The sequence below is a fragment of the Callorhinchus milii genome, unplaced genomic scaffold (genome assembly GCF_018977255.1).
Source record: "Callorhinchus milii isolate IMCB2004 unplaced genomic scaffold, IMCB_Cmil_1.0 Scaffold3, whole genome shotgun sequence".
NCBI classification, from domain to species: domain Eukaryota; kingdom Metazoa; phylum Chordata; class Chondrichthyes; order Chimaeriformes; family Callorhinchidae; genus Callorhinchus; species Callorhinchus milii.
The window spans coordinates 10,616,468-10,642,655 of NW_024704744.1; the positions used below are offsets into that span (position 1 = coordinate 10,616,468).

The following is a 26,188-nucleotide window of genomic DNA, read 5'->3' on the forward strand; positions in this document are numbered from 1 at the left end:
CCACACAGAGCCTAATAATAATCCCTCCAAAACCAAAAACAATAATAAATTGGTCATTTTCATTCTACGACTGTTTGTGGGACATTGCTGTGCGCAATTGGCTGCCGCGTTCGCCCACAAATATACAGTCAATTCACTTTACAGTGTGTTCTGTGAAGCGCTTTGGGATGTCCTCCTGACATGAAAAGCGCTATATCAAATGCAAGGATTATTATTATTATTATTATTATTATTATTACCAGTCTGTGATCCTGAGGCACCGATCAGTCGTGCACTGAATGTAATGCAATACTTATTGCAATCGGATCAAATATCAGGCGATGGCTGTCAGTAAGGTCTCCGGGGCGATTTACTTAAGAAATAAATGCTAATTCCAGCCTTCAATATGTCTTCATTTGTTTTCCAAATATGTTTTCGTGTCATTAGAATAAAACGGCTCATTTGTTCAATCAGCTTTGTATTGACTCATGATGCTTGGGAGACCTAAAGTGGAGGGGGGGGGGGGGAGGGGGGAGGAGATGACACATTTATTGGCTTCATCTACACGTAAAATGACTTTGAAAAGAGGGGGGGAAGCGGCAGGAGGATATGTTCAGCTAATCCGCCTCGAGTCCACATTGCCATTTGTCATTACGATGCACAAATCCGAGGCTACTCTAATCTTTGCGGAACACACACAGACATTACACAGGTTCAGTGTGCAACTGCACACAGCAAACACACACACACACACACACACACACACACACACACACAGGCCAGGTTTAGTATGTGACTGCAATGGATAAGTTGCAGAGTGTAGGATGATCTAAAGGGAACAGACAGACATCATGTGTCTTCCTGATGGTTAGGACGATGCTCACAGCAGCGCTGCTCAGCCTCCACACCAACCGCACTGTAACCACTCGGTCTCCAGGCTCTGCGCTGGTCAGACCCGCTCCTTCAAGTGAATTAATGTGCATTGACAGCGATTGCACCAGAGGAACGACTTGTTCTCTCCTTACCCCCTCTCAACCTCGCAATCCTCTGGGTTTTGGGGGGAAATCGAGCGATCGATGGGTGGTGGTCGGTCTGGGGTTGTGATTATGCCTCACTGGGACCAGCGACACTTGCAAAAAAAAAACCAGAAAGCCAGAACCAAATGCAGACAGACATCAAATGCACAAGAGAAAACCTTCCCAGACATTGCAGCATTGACGTCTGGCTGACTATTATCCTCTCTGCTCTTTCCCATCCGTCCTGTTCTTTGGATAAATAAAACAGGGCACACACAATGACGTTAGCCCTGTTTTATTTATCTCAATCTGACCAACGACCCCAAAGCGCCTGGTGCCACTCTTTGTTTTACAATCGTTTGCGAGTTATTGATTGAATTATTTATCCATCGATCAAAAAAAAAACACACACACACACACACACACACAGCTGGACATTCTGCACCTGAGCTCTGCCCCGACCTGTGCACCTATTCCAGTTCACACCCTGTCCTGTCAAAAACCTGTCCCTTCTGTCTGTGTCTCTATCCGTGGACTGTTTCTGACCCTACCCCACCGCCTTCTTCAGAGCATGGAATACAACCTCAACAGCAACCATTACACGTCAACATTTTCGACTGTTTAAACATCATTCACTCCCATCATTTCTCTCCAAGACGCGATTACTCACAACGAGAGAGAGAGAGAGAGAGAGAAAAAAACGAGACTACTTACTGACAGCTCACACGAAACAAGCCAGTCCAGGCATGTGTGGGGTTTTTTTTTTTTGCACACCGCAATGGGATCAGGAACAACACACACACACACACACAAAAAAAAGACTGAGGTGGATTTGCTGGGAAATTCCTGGAGGAGCGATGAGGAAGGAGGCGAGTGGGTGAGTTGCAACTGAACTGAGGCGCCTTAGTTGGCGTCTTCCCCAATTCCCTGCTGACTGCAGCCGCTTCCCCTCCAGCCTGTGCTTCCCAGAGGCAAAATAAGTCTCACTCCTGGATCATCCATCTCCCCTTAGGCTGGTGCATTAACCCACTCTTGCAAGGCATGACAGATCCTTTAAGAAATCCCCTCCCCCCCCCCCCACCCCCCCACCCCCTCTCCCGGACCGACTTAACGAGTCCACGGTTTTGTGGCTTCAGGTTTAACCGAGTCAACATTGGCTCGGGTCAGAGAACGTCTCAGCCCATCCACGTCTTATCCCTGTGCATCGGCTGGAACTTCAGCTGGAAAACCGACTCGCTTTTTTTTTTTTTGCAGCCTCTATTTTTCTTTAAACTGCTCACCGAAGGATTCCTGTGCGGTAACTGGTTTCAGCTGTTCCACGGTTTAAGAGACGCAATTCGATGTAATTCAATTACCAGCAGAAAAAGTCACACACACACACACACAAAAAAAAGAAGCCTCTGCACGATCCTTCCTCAGCCCCTTCCCAGAGGACCAACAGAGGCAAAATGTTGGGTCTGCAATCTCACGTCACTGGTTTTCTTGCTCCTGCAAATGGATAGTTTTCGTGAAACCAGTGTAACCCCCAATGGTTGACGCAGCCAATCCCACCCACTTCCTCGGTGCTCTCAAGGCAGCCACAAACTGCTGGTTGGACTGTGCAAAGCGGATCGTAACAGTGCTGTAACTTGGAGGGGGGGTGGGGGGGGGGGGGAGGGTTCGTTTCCTCCCTCTCTGGTGGTGTGGATGCAGCCAGTCTTCAACTGAACTGGATTGAGATTGCATTTGTCCGGAGAGCGCGGAGGGCGACGTTTTAACGCGAGGGAAAGGCAGAGGGAGAAACACTGGTTGCAAAATTCTGTCCTCGTCGCTTTATTGCTATAGTTCCGAACATATATTGTCCATCCATCCATCCATCCATCCATCCATCCACCCATCCACCCATCCATCCATCCACCCACCCATCTATCCATCCATCCATCCATCCATCCACCCATCTGGGAATCGTGGGGGTTTGATTGTATTTCTTCAGGGAACTGTCAATAGGTCGTACTGCATGTCAGTTACAGGCTGAAGTACTTCGAACAAACTTCTTCCCAGGACATAATAACACCCCCGAAAGCGACAGTGAAATTTGGCATTTGGGCATGTAGGATGCACATTTCGTTACTATTCTAAAAGAAAAGACAGAGCAAAATGGAAAGGCTTCGAAGGACAATGCGCACCGTTTTAGGATCACTTTATTGAGAATGGAGGAATGTAACGCGAAAGAAATCCGAAAGCAGTTTAAGTGACTCCCCTTAGTTATACTGTTGAGCAATACTAACTGGAAGAATGTCCGACAGCAACATTTTCGGTGTCCAACATTACTTGGGACTTCCCTTCTGCTTTTCTTGGTCTAACAATGGATCCGATGAGTTTAACAAGGGACTCGCATAGTTATCTAGAGCTACCTGATCCTAGACTGAAAATAATAGGGCCACTGCCTTTATAGGGAATGTGCTTGTCCAGGTGTTTGTTTAACAGGAAGGGAAGGCAATGGGAAAAGATGGAACCATTTATTGAACGTTTTGATAGCAGAAATGAATGTCAGATGAACTAGCAATACCAAATAAAAAGAAATATACTATTGTAAATGTACAGGAGGATGATTGACCGTCCCTGCACACAAGTAAGTTAATTCACTCCCTCTCCTTGGTATTTTCATTAAAATGGTGTCCCTTTTGCATATGTGAAGGTCGTTTTGCTGGTAGCATGCTTCATGGCACAAGGCACAAAGTCCTGGCCAACAATCCCCCAGAATCCAGACAAAATTGATCATTCACTTCGTGGCAGTTAATGTGACATTGCTCTGTGGAAATTGGCTGCTGCTTTCACTTACAAATTTACAGTCACTCGACTTTACAGTAAATCCTCCGAACACTTTGAGACATTTTGAGACATGATGAGGTGCTTTAAGAAATGCAAGGATTATTGTTAATTGTAAATGGCACAGACCCTTTGACTTTGTTCACTGCTCATCGGCTCACCTGAACTTTAACACGAGTGAAAATAAAATCCCAAATATATTACACAAAATCTTTAATGATTGGAAGATGAATAGCAGGTGTGTTTGGATTATGTAACCAGTGTCCCTTCTTGGAAATTTTAAATTCACAGCTATACAGTAGCAATAAATAATTACCCCAGTGTAATATGTCAGCCAATTAGCACTAGCAGCTAAACGTATACTGTACCTCCAATATTGCATGCCACAGTACACCTGAGCTATAAACAGACAGAGACTTTGCTCAGCGAGCACCAACCCGCTTCATGTCCCCCGCCCTATATGCATCGCCATCAGGCCATTTTTCTGTCATTCTACCCCTGCTTTCTGGAACTGCGTCCCAGAGTCCCTTTGACTTGCTTCTTCCCTCCCTCCCCTCTTTCAAGGCATGTCTCAAAATGTCATCTTTCCACTTTCCACGTTTCGCCCACAAAATATACAGTCAATTCAATTTACAGTATATTCTGTGAAGCTCTTTGAGACGTCTCGAAGATGTGATGAGGTCCTATATCAAATGCAAGGATTGTAATTATTTGCACCCCCTCAGCTCCCACCTCCAGCTCGGGTGTCCATTCAGCACTGAGAATGTGTTTTGCGACATCCTCCCGATGTGAAAAGTGTTATATAAATGTGCATTTTACTCTGCTGAATTAAAACCCACTCTTAATTGGTTTCGGCTGTAATACTACTTGCAGTGGGGGTTGAAACTTGGCATGTCTAATGATATTTCTTAATAAGGAATTGTTTATTATTATATAATATGCTCATTATGAATAACATAGTGGAATTGTTTCAGTTATGGTAGACTGTATGGATAGATATAATACATATGCCCAGTTAAAGCAGTTACTGTAGACATTGCCAAAAAAACTGCAATCATTAATTCACAACTGCAGTGAGCTTCAGTCTCAATTTCTCAAAGCTTGGTAAAAGCACATAAACCAAAACTCCAAATCATTTCAATTCATTAACTGTTGCCAAAAAGCTTCAGTAGCAAGATATTATTAATGGTGTTTCATATCCAAAATATTATGTTTTTTTAAATTAAATTTCACAAATTTAAGACAATCCCCCAAAAAGCTAATGTTGTTGTCCAGAAATATTATTTTCGACTCTGAAGATAGTTGTAATGTGGAATTCTCTACTACAGTCTATTCATGAGGCACGAGAGAGAAAGCAACAGAGCAAGATTATATCAGGAAGATCATGCGGCAAAAAAAAACACTAGCACAGCCTTGATAGAGTGAATCATCTATTTCTATGTTGTAATATTCTGTGATAACATTATAGGAAGGATAACTGGATTATTCACAACTAACTCACATTGTTAAAATGGCATGTTGCTCTAAATTGTTGCTGGCAAATATTCTGGTGAGTTATTTCAACCAAATTGAAACATTATCAATGTGACATTGGGGGAAATCCCCATGTAAAGCCAAGAGGAAGAATAACTGTTAATTTTAAAATACAGAATGCATGTTTAGCTTTCTTTTTACATAACACACTTCAGATAAACAATAACTTATTTTCATCTTCATATAATTGAAACTTCATATAGTTTGAAGAAGTATCTCTGGCAGCAACAGCCACACCTGTATTGCATTTCCTGATTCACTTTGATGGGCAGGATTGATAAAGCATGGGATTTGCTTCTGATACAAACATTCTCTCTTTGAAGGGAATTCAGGCAATTGCTGATGTTCTCACAAGATTATAGCATTAGTTCAGATGAGAAAGTCCTTCGGCTCGTTTGATCTCATCCCTCCAGAATACCCGTCTTTCATCTTCCCATCACAGCATCAAGCGTTTTTTTAAATAAGCCCACGTGGCATTAATCACCTTCTTGGTAACGTGTTCCAGTCATTAATTACCCTCTGGATGGATAAATACTTCCGGGTGTCTGTCCTGAAATTGCCCTTTACAACCTTAAACCCGTGTCCTCCTGCTGTGAAAGGCACTATACAAATGTAATTTGTTGTTGTTCTTAATTTACTATTTTGGTGTGACCAAGTCACCCTCTGGAACTCCATCCCACAGTCCCTCTGCATCACTCCCTCCCTTACCTCCTTCAAGGCCCATCTCAAGACCCTCTTCTTCAACCGTGCTTTCGATCATCCTGCTCCCACCCCCTACCCTCCACACTCCCCAATCCTGACCCCCAGCTCGGGTCCAAAATACTGACTATCCATCGCCTTGGGACATCCTCCTGATGTGAAAAGCGCTGTACAAATGTAATTTGGTTGTTGTTGTCGTAATCCACTTGGATTTAGATCAATTGAAAGCAGAAGAACTTGTTTTCCCATAAACACAGATGGAGTGGTTCTAAGATCTTGAAGGGTTTGCACTTCTTAAAAAGAAGCAAGTTGAAGAAATTTGATCTTGTGATTTTCAGATAAGAAATGTGGCTGCAAAACTGAACTTCAGTCTCTGGTTCCGACAAGATTACTGTGGTTAAACAACATAGGCTCAGTTTGAGGCACGAAAAAATATAAATGAGAGATTCCAACAAGAATGGGTGTTAATCTGGCTAAATTGATAGCACTTAAACTGAGGTCCTGTTTTGAGATTCGGGTGGATATTAAAGATGCTATGGTGCTATTCAGAAAGAAAGGGAGTCTTTCCTGATTTCCTAGCCAACAGTCTCTCAGATGGTCATTCATATGTTGTTGGGCATAAATTGGTTTCTGTGTTCGTCTACAAATATCCAGACACTATTTTTTACAGTAATATCCTGTGAAGTGCTTTGAGACATTTTGATGATGTGATAAATCATTTTATCACATGTAAGGATTATTATTCATAATAATAATTATGGTTTTAAAATACATGCAAAGACACTGCAAATAGAATCAGCATTTCAGAAAATCAGTTAACATATAACATCAAGTTTTACTTTCACACATGTATACAAAGCAGATCTCCTAAAATGTTAGTTATTTCAATGGTTTACAAAATAATTACAAAAATGAACATTGATGCTTAAGATATTATTCAGAACCCAAAAATGCAATGTACAAAGAATATATATTAGACATGTCATCTTTCTAATAGACTCTGGGCTAAGAAATATGAAGTTCAGAAGCACTTGCACAAGACCCTTTTGTCATTTTGTTCTGGATCAGCCTTTCAACATTACAACTCCCCAGCAGTGCAATTCAGACTACAACTTCTCTTTGATTCAAATAAGAAGTGAATTTCTTTTCCACTTGAACAAAATCCCTGATTCAAACAAAAAGGGTTTGTGTACAATATTGCACTTCAGAGCCAGGGTGACATTTTTAACACACATCTATTAAATTGGTTTCGTTTTTTAAAAAGTGTAGAAATTGTACCGTATTTCTATTTCAAATTTTGAAATGCTATGTGAACAAAACAAAAATGCAATTCCAAGAATGAAATATGGAGAAAGGGTTTGAATCACGTAGAAATGTTCTATTTTCTGTAACTAAGGTTTATAACAACAACTTGCATTTATATAGCGCCCTCCATGCCGGGCAGCATTGTTATAATGTGAACAACAACAAAAACATTACATGTGTATAGCGCCTTTCACGTAGGGAGGACGTCCCAAGGCGTTGTACAATGTCCAGCATTTCAGACCCGAGCCTAGATTTTTGGCATCTCCACTTACGGATCTTATTTGGATTTATCCATGGCATTTCTACCTGCACACCATTTCACGATGTAATAGTTAAACTTAACTATAAATGAGGTATAGGTCTAACTTGTGTATTTATGGGCAGATGGAATGCAACAATCCTTCCCATGGCATTATTTGAAAAGAGGAAGGATTTTCTCCCAGTGTTCTGGCCAACAATCATCCCATTGCTCAATCAATTCCTGTCTATGTGTGGGACATAGATGGCCACAAATTGCACAGTCACTATACTTTACAGTAAATCTTGTGAAACACTTTGAGACGTCCTTCTGACATGTAAAGTACTGTATCAAATGTAAAATCATTAACTCTTACCTCAGAAGAGCACAAATTATTGCATTTGTGATTGTCAATTTCTCATGCTTACCATTCTGTGTGCCCTCTCAATAAGGTGCATTTAATGTGACCTCAAGCCAAATTATGGACAGTTTTGAGCTGTAGATTTATACCCAGAACAACAACTTGTACTTATATAGTGCCCTCCACGCAGGGTAGTGGCTCAGAACGCTTAAGAGTGGTGGAGCCTGTCTCTGAGCCGGGGGCAGGTGGCCGTAAGCACTGTCGAAGAGGTCTATGAGTTCTAAAATACAGCACAGCCTGTGGACTGAAAAGACATTCGTGCAAGTGTATTTGAACCATAACTAGATTGGTTGATTAATCATTTGAAGCCAAATATATAAAATGTACACCTAGTTGCTCTTTGTGGCTTATTTCACTGTATACATTACTTTCAAAATCTAGTGTATGCACTCTTAATTGGCAAGGTCTTATTTGATGCACAAAAAAAACTTGGCAAAATCGCAACTGAATCCATTTCATAAATGGATTGTAACAAAGCTTGGAAAATGCAATTAGATTTAATAAAACAAATATTTGTGTCTTTCATTTTGACTTAAGTCACACAGGTAAAACGTAGCGGCTCAAAAAAAAATTACAATCCAGTAATGTAAGAGTTAAATGGATTTCACAAGAGATCATGAGGTACAAATTAACAATGATTTTATGGTAACATGAATACATTGAGGTGCAGGATACAGATTTCTCCCAGTCCAGCTCATGGGGTATCCTTCTCAATGGTTTGTGCTCGCAACATTGCACTGCCAGTTAGCCTACAAAGGAGGGAGAAGGAAATACAGAGGTATAGGAGAGGGAATTAGGACGAAATGGAGGCTCACATAGTGTATAATCATCGGCATTGACAAGCTGTTTCCCGGTTGTACAGTCTATATGTTAGTTAGTGGGACTAGCTTCACTAAGGAAAAATGAGTGAAGGCATAAACCCACTAATCAGTAGTCCAAAGCTATAATTCACAAACTGGGAATGCAGTGCAGGCCACAACCAGCTTGTCAGACGTGACTGTTGAGAGGGAGGAGAGGGCCACTTCCAGCACATCTGGAATCAGTCGATGTTTTATTTTATTTGCTAAAATGTCTACAAGTGTTAATTAGCACAGAACAACAGCGGAACATCTGGCAAATAAGGTGGGATCTTTGACAAAGTATCTATTCATCACCCCTTGCTCCCCATACTTTGCCTCATCTTTTGGTTGAAATAATTAAGGTCTTCTACTCTAGTTGTAAAAAAGTTATGTTAAAATAAATATTTTTGAAAGTAACATCCATCTAGTCAAAAGGAACGTAAAGGTACTGTACAAACAGTTAATAATGTTATAAGCAACATGTCCCAAATATCACTCTTTGGTAATTATGGTTTTGCCCACGAAATATAGAATATCCTGTGAAGCACTTTGAGACCTTTCGACATTGTGATAAGGTGCTATATCAAATGCAAGGATTATTATTATCATTAAGTGTTATTGGTGCATGTGCAACTCCAACATGAGTCACCGCTGGGAGCAGGGAATCGGGAGTGGGAAGGGAGAAGAAAAGGGAGGAACATTGGTGAGAAAATAAAATACCCTATAAACAACTGAATTGAAATCAAAATATTAATTTGGGATATACACATTATTTAATCGCTTTATTATTGCAGTTATTTTTGCCCACAAAATATACAGTCAATTCACTTGACAGTATATTTTGCATTATCATTATATTATTATTTGTACGGTCTAATGTTCTTTGAGGCAATTTACACTGAATGCACCAAAATGATCTTGGTGCATTCACTGTAAATTTTAAGTTTTGGGATCCGACGTTGGAATTTTGAACTAACAGCTGAGACTGACACTCCAATGCAGTACTGGGGATACGCTGAGGGATAATCTTTTGGATGAGATATTAAACCGTGGTCCCGTCTGCCTGGATGTTAAAGGTCCCATGGCATTGCTTGAAAAGAGAAAGGAGTTTCTCCTGGTGTGTTGGCCAAAAATCCTCCAGATAAAAAATGGTCATTCACCTTATAGCTGTTTTGGGGACATTGTTATGCACAGCTATTTGTTAGCGTACAAATACAGTCATTACACTTCATAGTAAAATCCTGTGAAGGGCTTTGAGACATCTGGACTACATGATAAGTCGCTACACCAACTACAAGAATTATTATTATTATTACACCTTAAGCCTACGAACCAAAGAACTTTTGAGACCTCATAAAAAGGACTGCTGAAAACTGCTTTCGAACAAAGAAAAAACTTATTCAATTGAAAATCTGAATAGATTTGAATACTGAAACCCATCTCAAGTATACTACTGACTTTTGAAGGAACATCTGTTGTGTTACAATTATTGGGAGCTGATTGAAAATATTGCTCAGATTGCTTTTGATTTTGAAAACAAAAGTCTTCCTATTTGAACAGAAATATTTAAATCCACTTGCATTCAAAGTTGTATCCAAAGTATTCCACTTTTATTTCATTTAAAGTGTACTGTTTACAACCGATAATAAACAAATTATTATAAGAACTGCTTGGTGATACATAAAATAATTGTGAGCTTACATGCACACTGAGGTCTAACAATGCAATATTTGTAAACCATTTGTTGAACAAGCTGTATTTTATGTGTCATGAAATTAGTCACCAGGAAAATGCAGAACTCAAGACAACAAACTAACCGAGCAAGCTAACCAGCTGTTTCTCATCAGAGTATGTTGAATTGGGATTAGTGATCTTCTCTATGAGTTTTGCAAACTAATAATCACGAACCAGAAGTTGTAATTGATGTAACAAATCCAGTTTTGCAATGATCACAAATTAGACCCCAATCTGAAAATTTATTTTTTAACCAATAAGGCCCCATACGCATTGCAAACAGAAATAAAACATACATGATTATTTTTGTATAGCTTGTATGCAAACGTACGTGACTGGAGACACAATTACTGTTAAACAATAGCTTTCACCAGTTCTGGGAATGATCAATGATCCATACTAGTACATTAACTTCAGTACCATGTACCAGAGTATGTGCTTCAACTTACCTCCGAAATAACACTGCTGTACTGTATACTCTCCGAAGCAGTATTAAATATGCTTTGACTAGTGTACACAACCGGCATACATACTTCTCTTTTACTTTTTTTTCTCCCATCCAAAACACAAACAGACCTTTCAAAAACTAGCTGCTTTACTTGTAAAGGATGATTTTCAAAATTTAAGAATTGCCACCCATTTTTTTTAAATATAGATTTCAGTAGTTTACACCAGTATCATCCTCTACCATGCTAGAATCATCAATCTGTCTGGCAGGCAAATAAATCTGTCTGTAACCTTGCTACTCTTTATTAAAAGACTAGTTCTATTACCCCTTCTATTGACTTTTTGCTCAGTGAGAAAATACCCTAGTATCAAACAATTATTATTAATAACATTATTATTATCAAACAATGGTCCCTGAAAAAAAGGACCAACAGAACCATCAGCTTTACTGTTAAAAAGCTGATCTAAACCATTTCCCATCCAAGTGTTTTGAATGTGTTTCATTGTTGGCTTAGTTTTACTGGTAAATCCATCCAGCTTTTCCATCAGGCACTAAAGGAAGAATGTGGAATGCTGTCTGCAAACTGATATTCTCCAGAACAAAGCAATAATTGGGAGACTTGTGCTCTTTAAGATCTTGCTGGTGATGAGATCACTGACATTTACAAAAAACAATGTACATTTATATCACGCCTCTCATGTCAGGTGTACATCACAAAGCGCCTCTCACAGCTGATTGAGAACCCAAGCTGGGGAGGGGAACAAAGTAACAAAAAGCAAGGTCAAAAAATATTGTTCTTAAGGCATTTTTGAAGGCGGGGAGGGAAGGGGGCAAGGCTCGAAGATCACGTCCCAGAAAGAAGGGGACAGATTACTGGGTTTTAAACAGGAATTCGACCTACTTTTTATCATGTGTTTAGAGTTTACAAATTGTTAAATCTTACCATTATTTAACAGTATTGCTGGGCTGGCGTAACAAAACTACAACACACTTTGGTCAAAACATGAAAGGTTATTTAGAGATTTCTCGCACACCTCATTAGGTGCATCAAAAAGGTAGTGGATCGAGAAAGCAACGGATCCGATGAAGACTTTGACTTCTCATACATTTAACAATGGAATCTGCCAAACCATGACGGTGGAAACACTCTCATCTTGACGTTGAGGTTTGGACTTCTTGTTCATCCGTTTGTGCCCCTGCGCTCCCGAGATGACCAAAACTGAACTCATCTTCGTCTTCTTTGTCCTTTCACTGTCACTGTGTTTGACTTTATTTGAGAGACTGGGCTCGTTCAAGAGTTCATATATTGTGCTATCCTCAGGGCCATGTTCCAGTGAACCAGAATGATGGGAGGATGTCTGGGATCCTGAGGATGAAGGCTGGTTGCTGTTTTGGACAACAGTCACTGACGAGTCCCCAAGCCAAACCCCTCTCTCTTTGCTGGATGTGGATGCTGGCCCTGACCATTCTGGCTGGCTCCTCTCTCCATCTCTCCTTTCTATTGGAGATGACAGGCTGGTCGCTGAACCGCTCGTGTTGGCCAAGGTGGAGCTGGCCGCAGCCATTGTGAGGCATTTGACCGGCCCGCAGTGTGCATGGTACGATACCATCCCCCTTCCTGCAGGAGGAGAGAACCACAGTTGGATCGTTAGGTAAAAGCAGTACCGCGTTTTAATAAAACAATAAAATAGCAGCAGTTCGCAGTGGGATTCACTACCTAGAGACTCGGGCTCAGTGAAGGGGAATCCTGTTCCGTCTATCAGGAAACCCCTCTGAAGCACCATAACTAGACCCATGTCAGTCGCCCACAATCCACTCACTGATGGTCAGTGACAGGCCTTGCCTGGAGCCAATCTGCATTGCAATTAGCGATTTCCGCTGTGAACCATCGCTTCTCCTCCCCCTGGCGTTGTCCAACAACAATAATAATAATAATCATCTTTGCATTTGTCTTCTAGACGTCTCAAAGCGCTTCACAGAATATACTGTAAAGTGAATTGACTATATTTTGTGGGCGAAACGTGGCAGCCAATTGTGCACAGCCGTGCCCCTCAAACAGTCGTGGATTGAGTGACCAAATTATTATTGTCTTTTTTTGAGGGATTATTATCAGGTGTGTGGAGTAAGGCAACTTGTCTAACATTTTGCCCTGCCGGGAATCGAACCCAGGTCTCTCACTTGCAAGGTGAGCGCTCTAACCATTGAGCTACAGGACTCCTGGAATTTGATTTAAATATATTTACGTTGTTGTAAGTCTCAACTCCCACCCTGCAGATCAGAATTACATCTCTATTCAGACACCTATTCTGTGTTATTTCTGACTGTGGCCAAATTGAAGGTCGTGCCGCATATTATGGCAAAAACACAGCTTTGTGCTGCGTCTGAAACAAAGCACTGTAATTGTTTGAGGAGTTTATTTGCTGAAATGTTTTGTCTTTGAGAAATCCTGTACTGTAGTCTGATGTGTATTAGAGATCTATTGAGTCCCATGAACTGTGTATTTTTTTCCAAAGTGTTGTCTACAGCTCAGAGCTACTGTTGGGGGAGGGGTAACATCTGGGAGGCAGGACACAGTATAAAGGAGCTGCAGCTGAATAGCTTTACTTCTGACACTGACAGTGCGAGTGCATTTTCAAATTCAGTGCTGGTGGCCAGGCGGTGTCAATCACTCTGCTCCAGCCTTGGGTATTTCCTCCCCCTTGATAGGAGCAAGGTGATGTGATCTTGTTTAACTCACTAACTACCCTATCAGAGGATTCCTGGTATGGCAGATGGCGATTGTCTGTTTCCCACGAACTGGATGGCTCAAGGCAAGATTAACCCTTCCCCAAAATACCTGAGCGCAATTGAACCAGTGCAAAAAAAATCAAATTGACGTTAAGTTTTTAATCATTTCGCTCCTGGAAGTTTGAGCTTAATAATAAAAATAGATTTATACAGAATATACAGCATGGAAATATGCCCTTTGACCCAGCCAGTCTGTTTTTATACTCCCCATGAGTCTCCACCCACTCCTTACTTCCTCCCATACACTCCTATTCCCTTCTCCCTCATGGGTATATCTAGCTTCCTTTTAAATACAAGGTTAAAATGTGGTTTGAATTCTCCCCCTTTCCACTTCTGAACAATGGTAGTGCCAAAAAACTGCTGAAAAACCAACTTGCTCAGCTGTGATCAATTTCAATCACACAACATGGCCTTTCTGAGGTTATTCAAGAGATAATGGCCTAACTTGATCTGAATTAAGGCACTGTTGTGTCAATGAATCGGCAAAGGCAGTTTTCTGTGCTTAAAAATAGCGAAAGAATGTTTTGGGCCAAACAATACTAGTTCTTTGATGTTGTATGATACCGTAATGTGATAAAAATAGAAGATGTTTTTCACCCTCCCACAACTGTAAATTGCATAAAAATAGTTCAGAACCTGGCTGAATATTTCACACTGCTTGGTGCAATCCAAATTCCCCAGTCAATGGCAATCAATCAATTAGACACTGAACACTAAGTGAGCGGATTCACTCAGCTATTTCATGCCTGTTAACCATACTTAAAATTGGTCAGCTAATTTCTGACATACTTATGGTGGTGGATGAACGTTACAAAGACGACTTCTAACTATAATGTACAACGATTGTGAATTGAAATGATTGTGGATAAAAATTAACGTGAATTTAACTCTGCATAATTTCCAGCAGTTCCTTGTCACAGAATAAGATCAATTGAACATAGCATTTGACGTAATCAGGAGAATACAGTCTTTGTGATTTAACACAGGAATTATCACCAGCAAATGCAGATGGGTCCTGCAAAATCCTCTGCAATGTTAAAACAAAAGCTTTTCAAATTCATGATATTTCAATTCCAAGCAAGCAGCAAGTAACTTTCAACCAGTCCCGCTACAAACCCTAACATGTTTTGGCAAAATAAGGAACAAGGCATGTTATTCAAAATTGAAAGGATTCAGGGCTATTAGGAAATGAGATAAAAGTGTCAAAGGAATCTTTTGCAACATTGGACAAGTAAGTTAAATAGACCGATTGTCTATTAGTGCTTAGAGCTGTTATTGTGAAATAAAAATTGCAATGTTCCGGGGGTTAATTAATACGTATAATATAATAATCCTTATATTTTATATAGGACCTTTCATGTTGGGAGGATGTCTCAAGGCACTTCACAGAATATATTATAACATGACTGTACGCGGAGTCCTGTAGCTCAGTGGTTAGAGCACTCGCTTTGCAAGCGAGAGACCTGAGTTCAATTCCAGGCGAAACCTTGGGCAAGTTTCCTTACTCCACACGCCTAATAATAATCCCTCCAAAACCAAAACAATAATAAATTGGTCATTTTCAATCTACGACTGTTTGTGGGACATTGCTGTGCGCAATTGGCTGCCGCGTTCGCCCACAAATATACAGTCAATTCACTTTACAGTATATTCTGTGAAGCGCTTTGGGACGTCCTCCCGACTTGAAAAGCGCTATATCAAACGCAAGGATTATTATTATTATTTTGTTGGCGAGCGCAGCAGCCAATCTGCTATGATGATAATTAGCAAATGCCATGAAAGCAGCAAATATTACAATATTTTACACGTCAACTGCTCAGGTGGGCATTAAAGATCCCATGCCACTATTCAAAAAGAGAAGGTAGTTTCTCTGGTGTCCAGTCAACAATTCCTCAAATAAAATTGGTCACTCACTCCACGGCTGATAATAATAATCTTTGCATTTGATATAGCATTTTCACGTCTTCTAGATGTCTCAAAAGCGCTTCACAGAATATGCTGTGAAGTGAATTGACTGTATATTTGTGGGCGAACGCGGCAGCCAATTGCGCACAGCAGTGTCCCACAAACGGTCGTGGATTGAAAATGACCAATCTATTATTGTTTTGTTTTGAAGGGATTATTATTAGACATGTGGAGTAAGGAAGCTTGCTCAAGGTTTCGCCCTGCCTGGAATTGAACCCAGGTGTCTCGCTTACAAGGCAAGTGCTCTAACCAGAGCTACAGGACTCCAAACGGCTATTTATGAGAGAGACATTGTTGTGCGCAAATTGGCTGCTACATTCACTCACAAAACACACACGATCATTGCACTTTACAGTACAGGACGTGAAAGGAACTATAGCAAATGCAAGGATTATTATTACTAATATTATCAACAACAAGTTCCCAGGTTCAGCCTCTCTCAATGGCCGTGCAGAGAAGGTGGCTGCAGCGATAATGTCACTAGTTTCTGCTTTGGTAGTGATAGTGAAATTCTGTACAATGTCCAGTGCCTTGGGACGTCCTCCCGATGTAAAATGCGCTGTACAAATGTAATCTTGTTGCTGTTGTTGTTGATAGCAGTAAGTGAGTTACTAGATTTACTCTGATTCTTTTGTTATGTTAATTGAGTATCCTGGGAACTGATATTCCAGTAACACAACATGTGATTCAGAAATCCAATTCATGGTGTAGCTGACATGTAGCAGCGTCAAGTGTTTCTGGGGAGGAGGGAGGGGCGAGTCTTCCCTCCAGCACTCCCAGTTGATGTGTTAAATAATAATCGGTCACTATATTCAATTAACGTGCTAATTAGCACCACAGGTGTAAATTAGCACATCACAGCACTGCAATTTTCACCCCTATGATTCTAAACAATGAGCTGCGAAAAAGCATGTTCTGCGAAAAAACAGTGGCCAATTCCATTGAACCTTTTAAAGAGAAATGTGTTGAAGTTGGAGCACCTGACTGTGGTAATTATCCTGGGAGACTGAACCTTTTTGAAGATGTGTTTGGTGCTGTGAAAGGTAGCATGACAAATACAGTGTGCCTGTCTACAGCAAAAAAAATACTGGCAATAAATCAAATCAAAGAAGCACTGCCATTTGGATAGCGAACTCCAAACATCAATCAAAGTATAAGAAAGAAAGCAGCACAACAGACAAGAGGTTTATAGCTGACAGAAAAAGAATATTGCTGAAATGTATATGAATAGACTGTAAAGTGAACTGACTGGATTTTTTGTGGGCAAAACTCGGCAGCCATTTGTGCACAGCAGTGTACAACAAACAGTGATGGATTGAGTGACCAATTTATTATTTTTTAAGGGAAAGTAATCCGCCAATAGACTAATAACTGGGTTCCTACTTACTGCTAACTAAACAGAGATGTGTGGAATAAGGAAACTTGCCTAAGGTTTTGCCTCGCCCAGGAATCAAATCCAGGTCCCTTCTCTTGCAAGGCGAGTGCTCTAACCAATACACTACAAGACTCCATAAATGAGTTTCTGAGATTTCTATTCCTGCATTGCTCAGAAATCTGGTTAATTCAATGACAAGTTGACATCTGTATTATGAAAACTGTGTGAGGGGGCACATCCCAAAGAAGGGAGCTACAAATTATTGTTAGGAATATAGAACAGTTTTAAGAGAGTAAAAGAGTCCTCTCAATTCACATTGAAAAATGCGATGTTTTTCTATGTGATCACATCAAATTTGCAAAGGAGTATTTGAATTTCCTCCACAAAATATACATTCAATTCACTTCACAGTATATTCTATGAAGTGCTTTGAGATGTCTCAATGAAATAAGGCGCTAAATCAAATGCCGGGATTATTATTTATTATACGTTTCAGTTGATGGACGATTGACGCTTTTTTGGGGTGTGAACATTTTTGTATAACACCCTACGTGAAGGGTACTATTTACAACAACAACTTGGATTTATATAGCGCCCTCCATGCCGGATGGCATCTCAGAGCGCTTCACAGTAACGGATCCGGGGGCCGAGCCAGGGGGAGGGTGAGGAAGGTGACCAAAGGCGCGGTCGAAAAGAAAGGTCTTCAGCCGAGACCTGAAAGTGGGAAGAGTGGGAATTTAAATGCAAATTGTTGTTATTGTTAATACACAATAAAATTTTCGGCACACAAATTTGGATTTTGTTTTAAATAATTATTTTACTTCTGGATTCTTTTTCCCCACGCAGGCTTAGCTGAAAAATAATATGTGCGTGTTGTTCTGAAATCTTACAAAACAAGCTTTGAACCCAAACTGTCTCACCTGTAACCTTTGGGATCCCTTGCAGTCTAGGAACTGGCAGAGCCACAATAATACCCAGGTTAGTTCCGACCAGCAATAAACCATGGCACACGAGGAGACAGGTCACAGAAACTCGCTGCTGTCCTGAAATAAGAGACAAAAAAATGAACACGTGAACCAACTAAACCAAGCCTTTTTATCCTCCTGATGTGAAAGGCGCTACACAAGTGTAGATTGTGCTGTATAAAAGCAATTGTTTGGTTACACGTAGACATACACGTACATAGACACACAGATTGCTTGTACGGTTGCAACGCGGTTGCAATAATCATTCCTCAAATGTAAAGTATGATACAAGGAGGAAATAACTTTTCCCACTTTTGATCACTGGTTTAAATGGACGGGATCCACACAATCTCAATTCTTATAGGAAGATTGACTTTATTACTCTCTTGCCTATATTATGTCTCAGCATAACAACCTCACAGTAGAATCATAGATTATAACACAGAAGATGGCTATTTGGCTCACTGTAGCTGCGGCAGCTATCTGAATGATAATCCCTGTGTTTGATACAGCCTTTCACATTCGGAGGACATCTCAAAGCGCTTCGCAGGATTTTAACGTGCAGTAGGTGAATCATTTCTAGACAAATCATCTAGAATAACTGTGCTTTCCAGGTGAGTAGCCTGCCAGGATTCATTTGGGGAGACATTTCATCTGGGTGTAGATTTACCCTGTTTATCTACGATTTCAGAGGGTCAGAATTTTTAGATGGAGCCTAAACTGTAAAGCTGCGCTTCTGTAAGTTTTTTTTATATAAAAGAACTAAAGAAATCCAAGTTCAAAGTTAAGACCAAATTCAACAATTTGCCAAATTCTGGTCTTGCACTTGAATAATGAGCTCTGGGGATAAGATAAAGGAGGGAGGTGGTGTGTATTTTGTCACTTTGCCCACCAGGTATACAATCACTCCATTTTACAGTATATTCTGTGAAGTGCTTTGAGATGTCTCAATGACTTGATAAGGCGCTATATCAAATTCAAGGATTATTATTATTAAGTGCATGTGCAACTCCAACGTGAGTCACTGCTGGGAGCAGGGGAATTGAGAGAGGGAGGGGAGAAGAAAAGGGAGGAACTTTGGTGAGAAAAGTAAAATACACTATAAACAATAACCAATATCTCTCTATGAATTCAAATCAAAACATTAATTTGGGATTATTTAATCGCTTTATTATTGCAGTTATTATTGCATTATTGTGGAGACCTGTAGCTCAGTGGTTAGAGCACTCACTTTGCAAGCGAGAGACCTGAGTTCAATTCCAGGCAGGGCGAAACCTTGGGCAAGTTTCCTTACTCCACACGTCTAATAATAATCCCTCCAAAACCCAAAACAATAATAAATTGGTAATTTTCAATCTACGACTGTTTGTGGGACATTGCTGTGCGCAATTGGCTGCCGCGTTCGCCCACAAATATACAGTCAATTCACTTTACAGTGTGTTCTGTGAAGCACTTTGGGACGTCCTCCCGACGTGAAAAGCGCTATATCAAATGCAAGGATTATTATTATTATTAGTTATTTTTGCTCACAAAATATACAGTCAATTCACTTCACAGTATATTCTGTGAAGCGCTTTGAGACGTCTCGAAGACGTGAAAAGGCGCTATATCAAATGCAAGGATTATTATTATTATTTTATTATTATAACATCCATGCTACTGAATTAAATTACACTCATTGCAAGCTAATTTCTATGTCATTCCCAGCTTTGTTTAATGCATGAGCCGAACTATTGTCACAAGCAATTTAACGCTGTAAAACAGCAGTGCAGTGGGTATCATTGTTACAATAATGTAAGAGGGGCATCTGTTTACACTGATTGACACCTTACTTACTCAAACACAAAACCAACACTTAGCTTGTAATTGTTCCTTTTCACTCTGCTCAAATGAAAGGTTTAAAGGAGAGGAGCGAGAACAGTGTAGAGGAGAAGGATTACAGAACACTAGAGTGAAGAAGTGGGTCACTGAACAGCAAATTGCCAGCTGTCGTGTAGATACCCCAAAGGCATGCTAACGCAGTAAGCGCACCATGGATTTCAACTTCAAATGGATAAAGGTCATAGAGTGATTCTGTACACTTGCTTTTAATCAGATTCAAATGGCAGCTACTGTCTGAGAGGTCAGTGTGTGATCATCCCCAAGCACGCACTTGTTTGTATGCTTACTCTTACTTGCTTTTACTTGTCCAAAATAAACCGGGCTCCAATAGGGTTTGGAAATAAATTGCTTCTACAGGATTAACTGTAAAGTGTAGTGACTTGCATTTTTGTTGTCGAACATGGCCGCCAGTTTACGCACAGCAATGTCTCACAAACAGCCAATTTTATTTGGGGGGATTGTCGGCCACTACACTGTGAGAAGCTCCTTTCTTTTCTTTCAAATATCCGTCTTTCGGATGAGATGTTAAACCGAGGTCCCGTCTGCCTGTTCAGATGCACGATAAAGATCCCATGGGACTGTTCAAAAGAGAATGGAATTCTCCCTTGGTCCTGGCCAAAAAGACCCCCAAAATAAAATTGGTTATTCATTTTGTGGCTGTTTGTGGGACAATTTAGTGTGCTACTGTGCTACCACATTTGGCTACAAATACAGTCACTCCATCTCACAGTAAATCCCGTGAAGCGCTTTGAGATGTCCTTCCAACGTGATGAGGTGCAATACCAAATGCAAGGATTATTATTACATTATTATTGTTATAGTTTGTGCCACGGGATCTTTAACTTCCACCTGAAGAGGCAGACGTGACCTTGGTTTGACATCACAGATGGAAAGTGCCAAAGCACGGCACCTTCCAATGCTCTCCCAGCACTGCACTGTAATCTCAATGTAGACCATATGAGCTCAAAGACCTGACATGGGGCTTTAATAATAATACTTGCATTTGGTACAACTCCTTTTCACAATAGGAGGACGTCTTAAAGCATTCCACAGGATTAATTGTGAATTTGTGTATTGTGAGTAACTGTGTATTTGCAGGCAAATGGGCAGCACAATTGGGCAAAGTAACGTCGCAAACAGCCATGAAACAAATGACCAATTTTATTTGGAGGATCGGTGTGCAGGACACCATGCTATTACCTGAGTCAGACTGACACCTCCTTTGCTTTTACCAGGTACAGGTAAAACACTAGGACTAAATATGGGGTAAATTGACACAAGCGATTTGTGATGTACAAAATTGCAGAAAATTGCAGACCAAACCATTGTTAAACTGTTGACTGATTTTGGGTATGAATATCACCCTCCCTCCAAATTCAGCACAGTGGTTTGGCCTGATACTGTCTGATGCTTCATTTGGGGGTTAGGTGTTACCCTACGCAGTGGCACTGTGACCCTGTGTTCCTTGGTCAGCAGTAACAATGGGGGGTGGGGAGGCTTCAGCGATGTCTGAAACCAGTTGAACATTAAAGAAGAGTTTGGAACGCAATTTTCAGCAATGTGGCAATCATCAATCACATCACATATCACAATTTTCATTGTAATTGGAGTTGAGGTACAGATCAGCCATGATCTAACAGAATGGCGGAACAGTCTCGAGGGGCTGAATGGCCCACTCCTGTTCTCGTGTTCTTGTATTTCACAGGCAAATTCTAGCGAGGTAAATTGAAAAACATCGCATTTAAGGCAAATTGCAGAAACAAAAGATGACAAATGGGCTTAAAAAAGCCTCGGGTCACCACCCTTTAGTTAAATAAAGAGGCTCATGTAACCATACATCCGGAAGCACACCAGTTATTTCCAGAATCAGGAAATATGGAGGCAGGAAACATCTGCAGTTTTCGCACGGACATTTTGTTACTCCACATCTGACAGCAAAACCATGAAGCGATTGCAGAAAAATTAATAATAAAAAAAATAAAAATAACAACAACTTGCATTTATAGAGCGCCCTCCATGCCGGGCTGTATCTCAGGGCACTTAAGAATGGCGGAGCCCGAGGCCGAACCAGGGGGAGGGGGAAGGTGACCGTATGCACAGTCTTCAGGCTCGACCTGAAGATGGGGAAGGAGAGAGCGAGGCAAAGGGGTTCAGGGAGGGAGTTCCAAAGTTTTGGGGAGAAGTGGTTGAAGGCATGGCCGTCGATGGTAGAGCGGAGGATTCGGGGACACAGAGGAGGCCAGACCCAGTAGAGAGGAGGCAGCTAGTACTGCTGTGGGGAGAGAGGAGGTTAGAGAGATAGGGGGATGCTAAGGAATGGAGGGATTTAAACACTAGAGTGAGGATCTTGAAGTCGATCCGCTCTGTGACAGGGAGCCAGTGGATTTTTGCAAGGACCGGAGTAATCGGGGTATGAAGCTTGGTGCGGGTGAGAATGCAGGCAGCGGAGTTTTGAATGAGCTGGATTTTGTGAATAGTGGAGGAGGGGAGACCAGGGAGGAGAGTGTTAGAGTAGTCCAGCCGAGAGGTGACAAAGACATGGACAAGGGATTCGTCAGCTTTTGGGGTGAGGTATTGTCGGAGATAGGCAAATGTGTCGGAGGTGAAAGAAAACAGTGCTGGTTAGGGATTGGATATGGGGGAGGAAGGATAACTGGGTATTGAACCTGATGCCTAAGTTGTGCACAAGTTCAGAGAGTTTTAAGTTCATGTTGGGTAGGTTGAGGAGGTCAGAACCGTGGGACAGAAGACGTCGGTGGGAGCCAAAGAGTATGGCTTCCATCTTGTTGACATTTAACTGCAGAAAATTTGTGCTCATCCAGCTCTTGATGTCTGACAGACAAACTGAGAGAACATCAGGGAACTGGGGGTCGCAGCTAGAGGTGGAAAAGTAGAGCTGCGTGTCATCTGCATACATGTGGAAGTTAACCCCGTGTCTGCGGATGACATCACTGAGAGGGAGCATATAGATGAGGAAGAGAAGGGGGCCAAGGATAGATCCTTGGGGTGACCCAACAGTGAGAAGAAAAGCCATTTGCAGAGATGTAGTGCTGGCTGTTTGTAAAGTAGGACTCGAACCGAGCGAGTGCCGTCCCACTGAGGTGGATGATGGAGGACAGGCGGTGGAGAAGGATGGCGTGATCGACTGTGTCAAACGCAGCGGAGAGGTCCAGGAGGACAAGGAGGTAGAGGGAGCCCTGGTCACAGATAAGAGAGGATATCATTTGTGACTTTCATAAACGCTATCTCTGTACTGTTGGCAGGGCGGAACCCAGACTGGAGGGGTTCGAATAGGGTGTGGAGGGAGAGTTGTGCATGAAGTTGGTTGGCAACAACGCATTACAGAGCTTTGGCAAGGAAGGGCAGGTTTGAGATAGGGCGATAGTGGCCGAGGTTGGAGGGATTGAGGGTAGGTTTTTTAAGGAGGGGGGTGATGACCGCGGTTTTGAGGGTGAGTGGGATTGATCCTGAGGAGAGAGACTGGTTAATAGTGGGCAGAGGAGGGGGAGCTGTTGGGTGGGGAGGGGGTCAAGGCAGCAGGTGTGGGTTTCATTTTGATGATGGTAAATAATAATCCTTGCATTTAATGTAGCACAATTGAATGTCAGGAGGATGTTTGAAAGTGCTTCATGGGATTTTACTGTAGAGGAGCGAGTGTATTTTGCTGGCGATAAATATTCCCAATGAATATCTCTGGAATTTATTATTTTTTTGAAGCTAGCTATTCCTGCAGTTCTAAGACATGTCCTCCTCTCCAAGCTCCCTGATAAGTCCCTTAACAAAAAGCTAAAGCTGGGATTTGCAACTACTTTCTTTTGCTGGAAAAATTATAAAATTGCGGTCTTCAAAAGGTTAAAAAAAGAAGTATTTCCCAGTGGAATTTTTTTTACACAGAAAGCATATACATCTCATGTGAACACAGCTGAGAACAACATAGGATGTTAGATCCCTCAGCTTTAAATAAGAAAAGGAAACTGCTCAGCGTAATTATCTTATGCTGGTTACAAGCTTGTTAATGTTGATTTAGTTTGTCCTAAAAATACCACTTCGACAAAGAGTCCACCACAAAAGGCTTTAAATTTAGCCAGGAATAGTTATGAGTTCGATGTATTCTTTGGGGATTTATGGTTAATATAAGTCCTCTCGATGGCCAAGTAGTTGAAAGCATCGAGCTGTATAGCAAGTGGAAACTCAATGCACATGAGAGAGAACGGCCTAGAGGGAATATGGTAGAGGGTATTGGGAGGCGTGCAGACTTATTTGGAATTAAACACTGACACATACTTGTTGAATTGATGAGATCCGGGGGTCAAAAGAAAGAAGCATAAAGATTCTATGTGAATTAGTTGTTCTTTAGGAATATTTAAATAATTGTGTAAATTATAATGTCAAATGATTAATAATGTTTGAATTTCACCTCTTTGCTCTCATTCATTCCTTAGTGTGCAACTTGCACACTCTTCAAAGGGCTGAGTGAGAACTCTAGTGTAAGACTTTTTATACGCTTAAGTGATGAACTATCATTGTGCAATGATGGGGAGCGCAGGAAGAGGGTGGGGGGGGGGGGGGGCTGAGGGGTATCATTAGTGAAGTGCAATATATCTGTGAGCAAGGCTCCAAAGGCTCCGTGTGTCTAACGCTCACACTAGTCCTCTGTTCTCCCTGTCTCCATCCTGCTCCACTGGTGTATGGATCACTGAAAGGAGTTAAGGGTAAAGATTCAGATAAAACTGACTGATTGTGGACTGGCTGTTTCCACTGCTGTAAACTCCTGATAACTCGTTACTCTAAGAGGAAAGGGCTCAGTGGTGAGTTATCAGGAGTGGCGAGTTTCATTCAAAAATAACAATAATAATAAATTGGTCACTCAATCCACGACTGTTTGGGGGACACGCTGCTGTACCCAATTGGCTGTCGCGTTTCGCCCTCAAAATATACAGTTAATCTACTTTAAAGTGTATTCTGTGAAGCACTTTGAGACGTCTCGAAGACGTAATAAGGAGCTGTATCAAATGCAAGGATTATTATTATTATTATTATTAAACTATGCAACACTGTGTTCAATTTATTGGTTGATATTTTCATCACTTAACTAAATTTTGAAAACACATGTTTGGGACATCTTCCCGGTGTGAATGGCACTACAATGTACAAATGTAATTTTGTTGCTGTTGTTTCACAAAAGACATGACTTAACTTTCATCTAGTTGCTGTTCATCAGGAGAAAGAAACCAGTGAATCATCTGAACTAAAACAATCACTGAACAAAGAGCTCAAAGAAAGAAAGGATTCTGAGACAGGATGCATTTGCCAAGGAAATGTGAGGTTCAAGGACTGAAATTACAAGACAGCAGCAAATAAACTGCAGCTGTTTGTGGGAATTAATATTGCCAGCAATTCTCCAAATAAAACTGCTCACTCATTCCTTGGCTGTTTGTGGAACATTGGTATGCACAAATTGGCTGCCACGTTCACCCACAAAATACACAGTCCAACTCCATAGAATTTCAATTATTACTAATAATTATTATTACTTTTCGTATAATACCTTTCATGTCAGAAGGACTTTCCCAGGATATACTATAAACAATAAAAAATTGCATTTATATAGAGCTATTTTGCATTGGGTGGACATCTTAAAGCCCTGGATAGTCAAGGTTTTGCATCTAAGGTAGGGGTTGGATTCAGGAAGGGTGGCGGCCAAAGGGGGTGGGAAGATGACCAAAGGTGCAGTCAAAGAGGTCGGTCTTGAGATGGACCCTGAAGGAATGCGAGGAAAGGGGCGAGATGAAGGGATTCCAGGATGGAGTTCCAGAGAGTGGGGCACAAAGGCAGAAATCCCGACAGCTAATGAACCAGCCCAATGCCTGCCGAGCGAAGGAAGTGAATGATTTGGTAGGACTTAGGAAGGTCATATAGGAAGGGGGAGCTAATTCTGTGGAGACTTTTATCAATGAGGCCAGGCATCTTGAACTCAATCCTCTGGAGGATAGGGAGCCAGTGGAGCTGAGCGAGCGCAGTGACTGAGTGTTTTATGGGCGAACTTGCAGAGCAAAGCGGTAACAGCAGCTTTGAAAATTTCCAGAGCCCAGAGCAGCCAACCCACTTGCAAGTGAAGAAAATATTGTCACGAAGGAAATGCTAACTGGAGGGAGGTAAACAATCCAAAAACATTTAAATGCTAAGTCATCATCG

General features: G+C 41.2%; 1 protein-coding gene across 4 annotated transcripts in view; it reads right to left on the reverse strand.

Annotated features, from left to right (window-relative positions):
* Nucleotides 1-10,429: 10,429 nt before the first annotated feature.
* The window catches only part of arhgef10 (Rho guanine nucleotide exchange factor (GEF) 10), a 144,544-nt gene continuing 128,785 nt past the window's right edge, over nucleotides 10,430-26,188 (reverse strand). For all 4 annotated transcript variants that reach the window (XM_042333058.1, XM_042333059.1, XM_042333060.1 and 1 more), the window contains 2 exons: nucleotides 18,068-18,190; nucleotides 10,430-12,638 (listed from right to left, as the gene is read on the reverse strand). In XM_042333058.1, coding sequence (XP_042188992.1) covers nucleotides 12,121-12,638; nucleotides 18,068-18,190 — 641 coding nt within the window. In that variant the 3' untranslated portion in view covers nucleotides 10,430-12,120. The remainder of the gene's footprint in view (nucleotides 12,639-18,067; nucleotides 18,191-26,188) is intronic.